The 10934-nt window shown below is 44.1% G+C and overlaps 2 protein-coding genes across 2 annotated transcripts; both read right to left on the bottom strand.

The window, feature by feature from the left end:
• Window positions 1-2548: 2548 nt before the first annotated feature.
• On the bottom strand, window positions 2549-6433 carry LOC310891752 (zinc finger CCCH domain-containing protein 11A-like; the record flags this gene model as incomplete). The annotated part of the gene is made up of 5 exons (XM_083853985.1): window positions 5492-6433; window positions 5216-5281; window positions 4316-4702; window positions 3031-3200; window positions 2549-2614 (listed from the first exon to the last, which is right to left on the bottom strand). Exons 1-5 carry the CDS (start codon window positions 5685-5687, stop codon window positions 2549-2551), a joined length of 885 nt encoding a protein of 294 aa, XP_083710111.1. The 5' UTR covers window positions 5688-6433.
• A 1690-nt stretch (window positions 6434-8123) lies between these two features.
• On the bottom strand, window positions 8124-10494 carry LOC310891757 (zinc finger CCCH domain-containing protein 11A-like). The gene is made up of 3 exons (XM_083853989.1): window positions 10335-10494; window positions 9081-9204; window positions 8124-8636 (listed from the first exon to the last, which is right to left on the bottom strand). The coding sequence occupies exons 1-3, from the start codon at window positions 10386-10388 to the stop codon at window positions 8533-8535; spliced, it is 282 nt and encodes a 93-aa protein (XP_083710115.1). The 5' UTR covers window positions 10389-10494; the 3' UTR covers window positions 8124-8532.
• Window positions 10495-10934: the final 440 nt, after the last annotated feature.

The raw sequence follows: 10934 nt of genomic DNA, 5'->3' as shown, positions 1-10934 counted from the left end.
CCCCCTTACCCAGGTCAGTCTCCTAATAAGAGAGCGAGCCTATCTTAAGAAACTGGGAGAAACTGGTCCTGCAGGTGGACAAGAGCCAAGGAGCAACTGAGTCTGTGCAAAGACAAGAGGTCAACTAGCGGTGACGAGGAAGAGTCATCAATCTTCATGCCCACGACCTCCCGTGCTGCCCAGCGCTGAATAAACATACCTACTTTACAATCTCACTGATTGTGGAGTCCGTTTTCCGCAAGTCGCCAGCAGCAGTTTCTTCCGCAGAGGTTTTCCCAGAGCCGCTTCAAAGCTTCCCTCGCGGAGCTGGGGCGTCGCAGGGGGTCGTCAAAGCACGCACGCGCGCACACACACACACACACACAGGCGTTGTTGTCCAAACAGAAAGTATTTACAACAAATTCGACAAGCGGTTTTCCTCTGCCAGCAGCAAATGCCTGAGGGCCCCTACAGCTTCACAAATCATAGCACAAAGAGCCTAAAGTTCCTCTAAAATTTAGGGAAATAATTCAAAATAGATCTGCTAGGGGAAAACGATCACTGGCGGCAGGGTACACAATACACGCGAGCCTCAGCTCTCCTCCGCAGGGTCAGTGCCCACGCCCAAGTGCGACGCTGATGGCACCCGAACATTTGCTGTAGCAGGCAGCAGAGCCAGCAGCTCAGGGGAGCAATTTTAAAAACCAGGAGGCACTTAAACCAACCCTTAATTGACCCAGTTACTGCAGGAGAGTCCCGACTACTCGCCCTGGAGTCCTACTGTCACCAGCAAAAAGCACCAACCAAAGCTTGGGGGAACTTTGGTACAGCACAAGAGAAGGGAGTGGGGGTAGCGTAGCCGTATCGCAGAGCTGCTGCTTTTCACACCATTTTATCATCCCTGATAATTGAAAGTAAGGCCGGGTGGGCTGACCCCACCACCACCACTCCTGGCAGCATGTTTGGTCCACAACGCTAGAATAATTATTCTGCTCCCTCCCGCCCCTACAGCTTCATCATCTGAAAAGATTACAGTCAAAACAATGGCATACACAAATAAAAGTCAAGAGTTGACATAGTAACTCCGGGATTTGGGTATCAACTGTCCGAGAAATCAGAACACCCAGGCTTCACAATGTGCCCAACATCGAGCTGTGCCAAGGCGGGGGGGGAAGGAAGAAGCTTTCCGTTTAAGCCTTCAGAGCATCGCTCCATCACTACGTCAATTCACAGCCACCGCAGCGTGCCGATGGACATCTTTCTGTGCCAAAAGAAACAAGTGCTTTGTCCTCTTGATATCAAAGGTAGCCACCTATAGTTACGGAACCATGCACAAGACCTTAACTCTGACCAGCAGGGAAACTTAGGACAACTGAGTGCAGATCCTGCCAATTTCTACCAGTTCCAACTGTGCTTTAAGTCTCATTGCAAAGCCTCAGTTCGAAAAAGGATCACCTCGGGGTATCCAACAAGAAGAAGAGTTGTATTTTTTTTTTGTTTTTTTTTTTTTTAATATACCATAGGACTATGCAGTTCAATCATCAATCATCTTGGAAAGCTCAAGGAGGAGGTCATCCTCATCCTTCCCTGGGTCCAAGTCGAGCTCGGCTTCCAGTATGCCGTCTGAGAGTTCCCAAAGTAGCGTCTCTAAATCCTCGTCTACAGATACGGGCGCGTTGCCTGTGGAACTCAGCCGGCGTGTCCTTGCTTCTTCTAGCTGGGAAGAAGCTGAAGTCGAGCTTGAGAACTCCATTGGCTCCACAGATTCTGCCTGGCTTCCAAGATGTGCTTCAGGTCTTGGCAGAGCAAGGAAGAGAACAATCAGTATATGCCATTTCTTAACGGGAAATCCCTTTTCTGCAAACCGGCTCTTAAAACCGTAGCCAACCCCTCCTGCACTTCAATCTTACCCAGGGATTGTTATTCAATTAACCCAGGGCTACATTTAGAGCCCAATATATTAGCAGGTACATTTTTCAGTTTGGGGGTTTCTCTGTGAAGCCAGAGCACCTGGAGTCTAGCAAAGATGGTTCAATTGTTGTAGCAAGAGGCACTTTGCCACCTTGCTTAATTTTCCTGTAAAAATGGTAAGAAGTCTCCATCTGCAAATATCTGTTTGCTAAGTTAGTCATTTTTCCCACGGCACACTCAGCAGAGTTTGCTCCCCACTACAGGAAGCTGATCTGCAGCCATCACTTCCCTCTGCTCTCCCTGCACTCTTGTCACCTTGTATGTTTGTTCGGGTGGCATTCTTGAGGACCAAAAGGCAGAGGACACTACTCATCATTTATCACCTCACGAGGAAGTAGGAGAACTTCACCTCATCCTCATTTAGGTATTCAGACAGAGCAAGAAGTCACTGGAAAGCTGTACCGACTTGCAGCATTTAAAGAAAGTAAGTCTAATTAAGCATTCCTGCTAGCTGCTAGAAAGTCATTTCACGTGACTTATTCCTCTGATGGATTTGGGCTTTAATTATCTCAGAACCCTCCTTTTTTCCCCACGTGTGACAGAACTTATGTTTCACTGGGGATATACACCGATTGAGAAAAAGAACAAGTTGTGGTCATCACCTGTTTTGGGGATTTTCTTCAAGTCTGGTGGCTGGGACGTGCTCCAGCGTGGCTGGAACAGCCTAGAAAGCAGCAAAACAGTATTTAGGACTCATGGGTAAAAGATTCCTTACTAGCTTTTTCCTCCATGCTGCTTCTCCTCTGGCATTGCGGAGCCTTAGCCAAAATACAAAACCAAGGTGCTCCTGAAGAAAGTTAATATTCACTTGGAGGTTACTAATGATCTTGTGTCTTTTAAGAACACAGCATTAATGGACAAAATCCTCCACACCAGAGAAATCACAGAATCACAGAGGACTAAGTAAATAGTGCCATTAATCTAATAAATATGGAAGGGTACTACAAGAATTCTGTAGGCAGCTACTGGATTTAAAAGGAAACAGAAAGCCTGTAGAACTTTTGAGTTTTCCATCTTTTCTCCTAGAGGAGGGTGTAAATTTTACAAGGGATCCATTTCTGCATTAGCCCCTGTCCTTACCATAGCTGCTTTTTTGGCTGGAGGTCCCATTGTGTCAGCGTCAGAGGCAGTCCGTGGCTTCACAGCTGCTACAGCAGAGGGAAAACTGCCAGGTGCCTTACGTTTCAGTGCCTTCTTCTTGGGGGAAGCGACTTTCCCATCCCAAGGCTTCGCAAACATGTTAAAGTTGGCTAGAGTAAAAGGAAGAGAGAACTGATACAGTCTTGCTCTGCCTCATGAAAAATCCACGTTCTCTTCCTCATTTCCACGGCCCGTCTACACAGTTAACTGTATTTGGCCAGCAGAAGTACACTGCCATTGCCTGGATTCTCAGCAATACCTTCCACATAGTAAACTCCGTCTACCAACAATCCATACAAAGGAACAAAGGAACTGAATAGCTACAGTAAATCATAATCCAGGACGAGGGAAACTCAGACACAGAGCGATCCCAAGTGCAAGCAATACTCTAAGACGTTGTATGAAGTCTAGTAAGATTCACAAATGTTGACAGCTTTTGTATTTAAAGTCTTGCTCCCTCTAGGAAAGGAAAAGCAGCAGGTATAGTAAGACAAGAGAGTGTATGCAACTGTTGTACCAGCTTCCTCTCCCCTGCAGTGATGTCCCACAAAATCTATTAAGTTGTTCTACAAAATCCAAATTTGTAGAGTCATATTCTAGTCTCCCATTCCTGACCTAACATCTGGCTGGCAGGAGAAGAAACGAAAGAAGGCTGGGTACTTGTTTTCTTTGTGTGTTTATTTCCTCGTGTCCCATGAGACAGAGAGAAAGGCTACAATGTGCAGTGCATGCAGCCTTTAAGCCCTCCTTATCTCCCTCACACAATCTCATTTTACAAAGTTGATATAATCTTAACAACGAGGCCTTTGATCCTCTGTCATTTTTGACAGAAACTGGCCCCCCACATTAAGACGCTGATGCATGCTTTACAAACACATACACGTGTCAAGTTAAGCAACACATGCCAAAGAGGAAGGTGAACTTGAACTCAACGCAGGGAGGACTTCATACCGTAAACAGATGGCAGAAAAAAACAGAATACCAAAATTAGACTAAAAAGCCCCTCAATGTGTTAATTTTCTAGTGGGAAATACAGAATACCATCACGTAATTAACGAAAACAGACATGGTTGCATGTTCTGGCCCTTCTTTGCCTTTGAACTTTGTAGCCTTAAACTCTTTTATCCTCTGCATTGAAGGAAAAAGCAAAGCAGATCCTGAGCAAACGGAACTTGCTCAATATGGGAAGCACCTCACCGGGGCAGGTATTAAAGCATCTTATTACCTGATAGCTTTGTGTTCCATAACGATTTCTGCCCGGCTGGGGCAGGTCCAGGTTGTGCTGGGGGAGCTGGCACATTTCCTCCACTCTGCTGCATCCGCAGAGCTTTCTCGCGCTTTATTTCTTCCAGGGTTTTAACACGCACTTCTCCTTCTGGCTTGGCTTTACCTGCCGGCTCCTTCGACTGCACTTTGCTGGGCCCGGAAAGAGTGAGCACGCTCTGCTTCTTGGGCTCACCCTCAATTTTTGCCCCTGCGCTGGGATCTTTGGTTTTACCATGCCATTCAGCCTGGGCTTTGGCTTGACATTCTCGTCTCTGAAGAGCTCTCTCACGACGGATTTCCTCCAGTGTTTTCACATGGATCTCTCCCTTTGGCTTAGCAGCCTTCCCTGTCATCATCAAGAAATGAGAAGCACCAACATTTAAAGAGAGTCCAACAATAGTTTAAGTCTCCAAAATTTGTCACAGTACTAAGGAAAACTAAGCCTGAGCGTTCCCAATAACGCATCTTAGGACAATAGCCTAACATTCTCCTCCTCCTCTGAGCCACTTGTTGTATTTTGAAGACCAGCCCTATCCAGAGAGAGTTGCTACACAGAAATGCTAGTTTACTTGATTACTTTTTCAGACTGCATTTCAAATTCCTGCTCCCGGCAGTGGCTCTATTCTAATTGTATATGATGGTTCACAGAAGCAGCTTAAAACCTTGACAAGGCACAAGCGGAAAATAAACACACACCTAGAGGCAGATTTCTGATAGTGGCTGTCAGAAGAGCTTCAGCACTCAAGCAAGAGGAATCAGTTCTTTGTTTTCATTTGAATTCCTTTTTAGGGCTGTATGAAAACGGTCTAAGTTCACGGAAAGGAAGAAGGAGAAAGTATATTTAATAGCCAGTTGTTACCTTTCGCAGCACTAGTCCGTTGAGAAGGTAATCCTAGCCTCTCCTTCACAGACTTGGGAACTTGAACTGCAAAACAGAAAAAGACCAAATTAGGGAGGCTGCATAAACGTCAACTTTGTGTTCACATTCGAAAACAAGGCAGGAAAGGTAACTTTGAATCCCGGTGATTAAGACCTCAGCCAACATGCAAAAAGAAACATCGCAGGAAAAGGACAAACAGAAAGCCTAAATACAAAACCCGTGAATCACATCCAGATGCCTGTTTAGTAGCTGTACCTCTCTTTGGTGCTTTGTCAGCATTTCCCGGAACCTCCACCTTCTTCCCCAGCCTTTCAGCAAGGCTGCGCTTCACCGGAAGGGCGCTTACATCAGCTTCAGACAGAGAAAACAAGGAATATTTTAAGAACATTTCTTTGCAGGAAGATTTGAGAACAGTCAACCACAAGCTTCTATTTTTCAAGCATATTTTCATAAAATTGCCTTTCAGCTGCTAAATGGTTTTTTTGCCATTTCTGCAGTCAACACAGATCTCCACTGCAATGCATTTTCCTCTCATACGTCAAAAATACTCTTCAATGCAGTCATATAGAGAAGGCGGCACCTAAATAACAGCTCATAAAAAGTTCTTACCCACGGAGGCTTTCCGTTTTCCTTGTTTCTCAGCAAGATCTAGTCGAACCACAGGTTCCTCCCCTAAAACAAAAGTAAAATTTTTCTATTTCATAGAAACCAGTAGCCAATAGAAATAGTATACTGTTAGCCCATGTCCAAAAAAAAACCAGCAAGGCACTGTTTTGACAGCTAAACCACACAAACTCACATTTCAACTATAATTAACTTAGAAAAAGTATCCATAGTCTCAGTGTTTGCCTCAAATTCCAGCTGAATGTAGTCGAGAATGAATCTGAGTCTGCTTGACAGCTATACTTTGTGCAGAACACAGCTGCATAAGCAAGCAGAATATTATTAGGTACAAATGCTGAGAAATATTCCTTTCTAAGGTGAATGTCTATGAGTAGAAGTACTTCTTCACTTCTTTCCCTTTCAAAGGAATTTGCACAACTCTAAACAATATAATTTATACACAGACTCCTATCGCACTACTGTCCACACGTGCCACTGTCAGCCTCTTTAAAGCTTCAGAAATTGCTTCTTACATAGCACTGTCCTCTAGAGCTCTTTCTTCTCGTTACTCTCCTGTTTTTCAGTTATCCCCCTATTTGCATACTGACACATTTTTTTCTTTCTCCTGCTACTGCACTTAACCTGAGCACCAAAGCTTTCCAGTACAACCAGGGACTTTCAGCATAAAAGCATGTTTTGAACAGAAGGCGGCAGCACCAGGAGGCTAACAGGGGTGAATTGCCTTCCTTCTTGCTTAACCTTCCAGTTTAGGAGTAATGAAATCAAAACAAAAGCATGAATTATTACCTTCCTCTGTAGACAGTGTCACAGTTCTCACCACTGTCCGGACATTTTCCTTTTCCGGAGCAGGAAAAATCATAGAATCGACGGGAGGAAGAGAAGATCTTGAAGGACCTTCTGCTCAGAGCAAGCAAAACATAAGGAAGTTTACCAAACAGAAAAAACTATCACGAAGAGCAAAAAACTTTAATTATTCATTACTGTCAAACATACAGTGACCAGAGCATGCAAATAAGAGAGGTGACTAATTTGCCTCTGGTTGCCCTTGGAATTCCCATCTAGAATACCAGCTGGCTGAGAATCAGGTTGCTCGATGCCCCCAGCTAAACATGGAAGTCTATCCCTCAAGCAGCTCCCAGCCACCATCACCTGCCATTCTGAAGCCAATCAAATTTCACTTCTTTGGCAAAATAGTTGGATTCACCAAAGCATAGCCAGCTACCCGGTATTACTGGAAGAGTTTTTTTTTGAAAGAAAAATCATCACACAGGATGAAGGTGAACCGGGTAAGGAAGCAGGGAATATTAACTCACCACCGTGTCTCTTAGTTTTTTCCTTCATTTTCTGCAATTTGATTTCTTCAAGTGTTTTTATTCCAAAATTCAGACCGTCCTCTGAAAACAGAAAACAGTTAATGAGACTAAGGCTTAGAGGCACTCACTGAGGACCACAGATCCTCAGGCTTCTTAGTGCTCAGGAACTTTCAGAAGTATTTAGAATAAAGCCTGTCAACACTCCTCACAAGTGAAACAACCATAGAATCAATGGCATTTTGCCCCTCCTTTCACCCTTCAGGGTAAAAACTGTAGTTTTAATTTTAATCCATTTACGTGATATTAGATCCCTCTATCGTTAGATATGGCTTTCAACAGTGGTTGCCAGGCTGCACGTGCAGCCATTTAAACTCCATGCTGTGACCCTGTTTTGTTCTCCAAAAGGAAAGAAAAGGAGTTCAACTTTCTGACCCAATGGGCACATGATGGTATCAGGGAGAAATGAGATCATGGAAATAACCGAGTCCATTCAGCACCCCTACATTCTGTTGTGTTTTTACGCCACATTGCTTTTGAGTTAATTGTCAAGTTCTCCTTCCGATTTATCCTACTACAGGTGCTGGAATACCTTGTTTAGCAGTAGTAGCACTGGCTTTCCGAGTGGAAATCATCCGTAATCCATTTTGGCCTTCCTCAGCTGGTTGCTGGACGGGAGTTTTAGTTTCTTCTCCTTCCGCAGAAAGCTGGTCTGAAGGGGAAAAATCTATTCAGTTATGCATAGGCCAGATTGTTCGTGATTATGTAGCTCATGCAATGACACTTCAGTCCATGGTTCCTATAAAAAAGTTGTTTTTTTTTTTTTTTTTTAATACAGCTACACTGACCTGATGAACTCGTAAGTAGACTACCCTAGGACAACACATCTAGGACTCTAGATTCTCTCTGCAGCTTTAACTACTACACAACATATTACTCTTCAGACAAAAAAAAAGGAATTTCCTTCCTAGTTTCACATAGAGCTTTACACAACAGACCAGCTAAAGCCAAGAGTGGTTCTAAGCTTTCCTCCAACATTTCAGGTTCTGTCCACTGACTGCCAGACAAAGCCACCAGTGACCTGAGCGGACTGCCTGCCCTATCGCTAGTCATCTGTGATTTATACATTCATTTACAGCACAAATTCCTTCCAAGAACCAAAGACTTACACAATCATTTACAGCACAAATTCCTTCCAAGAACCAAAGACTTACACAATCATTTACAGCACAAATTCCTTCCAAGAACCAAACCATGCTCACCATCATCATCTTCATCATCATCTGCAGCATTGATTACAACTGGAGGGTGTGTAGGGCTTGGGACATTTTCCGAGTTTTCCACTTTCATCACCCGCCTTAGCTATGGAGAGGGATTGGACTGGACAGAAAGTTTGTTTTGCTGCAGTGACATCTGAGCCACTTTCAAATCATCGTCCGCGGACTCAGGCGGACTTGGCAGTGTAGCTAGAGGAAGAGGAGGATCATCAGTAATATGGCAGTTTAAAACTTTGACCACAATGCACGAAGATGGTAGCTAAGGCAGATAACCTGCACAGGCAATGAATGCAGCATCTCCTTTTGCCCATCCCGCCACTGTTTACACCGTGAACAATGACTTGCCTTCAAACAACAACACATCTCCCTACCACCCAGCAGAAGACGAAACAACAGAAAGCAAACTGCAAGGCAAATATCACACAAAGCAGAGAGAAGCTGAGCATGAAAGCAGAAAACAAATACCAGCAGTACAGCAGCAGTACACTCGGTTTAGCTGACCACCTAGGACTGCAGACCTTTTCCTGCACTCACAAATGAACGGTTACCTGATGTCTCCTACACTATTGGCACCCACTAAGTAATATGCAAAATTAATTCTTCAATACTTAAAGAAAAAGGACCTAAACTCACTCTTGCTTGGTGGTAAGAAGACGCCATCGATGTAACGTCCCTTTGCGTGATGAAAAGCACAGTTGGCTTTCTGACAGCCCACTGGCTGCTTCTCCCAGTAGCAGGGAATCTCAGCGCGCTTTTTCTGAAGACAGAAAGAAAGACAAGCTCGTGATAACATGCACCTAAGGTTTGCAAAGAGATGCACAGTTCCAGGTCACGACAGCGATAGGGCTGTCACAATACAGTGCTGAAACATCATTCCAAAGGTCAGTTTATCACGGAAGTATAGTATTTCCGGGCATATTCACAAAGTTTGCAGAAGCTGTAACCACTATGCACGTTTAGCCTTGTCATCATTCAGTTTGAGAAGACAGGCACTCTCAGACATCAGTTTAGGGTGGGTTAAACTAATACACCTAGGATTATACTAGGATTATTCAGAGGGAAAAAGAACATCTTAAATTGCCTACGTTAACTCTATCCAGAACTACTTCTCGGAGACTTCGTTCTTCTGCACCTTTAACTTTCCCCACTGCTTCCTAGCCCAGGCAGCTAGAACAGCATTATCTGAAGGACTCCGGGACACAAGAGACCTGATAGATCATTATCAAGCCTGCTCTCAGGAGGCTAGTACAGCCTGTTTATTACCCCCCTGCTCCAGCAGCTTTTAGCAGTCTAGTTAGCGGTTATTCTGCATCTGTTGAGAAAATACTGTCGGCGTCTAATAAAAGAAAATCTTGCTAAGACATACCTAAGGCATTGATTTTATTTCCCTCTCCTTCCTCCCACCCCCTCCCCTGCTAACAGAAACCAGTGTAATTCCAAAGCAAAGGACTCTGTCCTGCAAAAGCACAATCAGCACACCTACAGCACTGAAAAATGCTTTTGTTGATTTATTTTGAGAACACATCTTTAGGCACTCACATCGATTTCCATGTGTCTGAATCGGCAGACATTCCTGAAACAACGACCCTCCTGCCACAGCGTGCAGACTGTCTCGTTCCCCAGAGCAGCTTCACAGTGGCGGAAGGAACAGTTGTCTCCCTGTAACCAAAAGGAAACCAACAAGGAAAATATAGTACAGCCTCAAAAACGTCCATGCTACTGCCTCAGGTTGCCACGATTGAATTCAGAATCTATCTGGTTATCACGTTAACCAAAGACCAGTGTGCCTCCTCCTCCTACTCTACCCCTTCCTGAAAAAAATGAAAAAAAAAAAAAAAAAAAAAAAAAAAAACAAAGCAAAGCAAAGCAAAAGAAACCCAGCCATACCTTGGTACAGGTAGAATAGAAATAGAAGTAGCAATCGTCTCCTTGTTTAGACATGCCGACAAGTTCTGATAACAAGCTCGGGTTCTCTCCACAGGGACTTCCTCTGCTCTTGGAGAGAGCTGTCTTCACCCTTGCTTGGGCTGAAAGTCTTCCACTGGCTTGTGATCAGTGAAATCTTCTTTTTAAAAGTAACCCTAAAGAAAGTACCAACAAGTGAAAAATAATGAGTAACAAGCATTTTTCCAGCTTTCTTCTGTTCATCAAATTAGTCTCTTGAGGAGAGCAATGCCTTGAAATCAGCTGTTACGGGAACTAACACAATATTAAACTAAAGTTCTGTAAAGCTGCCAGGAGCTTTGTCAGCAAGTGTTCTCTTCCACGTCCTCAATAATATGCCTTGGAGCACATCCGGAAGCCTGAAAATGGAGTCACTTCTTCAAAAACCACCTGATCATACATGCAAGGCAATGATCAACTATGGCTACGAGTAACTTCTACAGAACGCAGTATGACGCATTAAATAGCACGTTCCAGTCACTGTGGGTCTTCGAGTTCACCTACCTGGACAACCTCAGCAAAGTTATCGATCTTCAAAGACTT

This window comes from Anser anser, assembly GCF_964211835.1.
Source record: "Anser anser genome assembly, contig: HAP1_SCAFFOLD_90, whole genome shotgun sequence".
In the NCBI taxonomy this organism is placed as follows: Eukaryota; Metazoa; Chordata; class Aves; order Anseriformes; family Anatidae; genus Anser; species Anser anser.
Note: the sequence above shows the minus strand (reverse complement) of the source record. Positions and strands in the feature narration are given on the sequence as shown.

Coding starts and splice junctions, on each gene's coding strand:
- LOC310891757 (XM_083853989.1), bottom strand. CDS start 10,388: ATGTCTAAACAAGGAGACGATTGCTACTTCTATTTCTATTCTACCTGT. Junction 9,205..10,334: donor TCTATTCTACCTGTACCAAG/GTATGGCTGGGT, acceptor TTCTGTCTTCAG/AAAAAGCGCGCTGAGATTCC. Junction 8,637..9,080: donor CTTCTTACCACCAAGCAAGA/GTGAGTTTAGGT, acceptor CTCTTCCTCTAG/CTACACTGCCAAGTCCGCCT.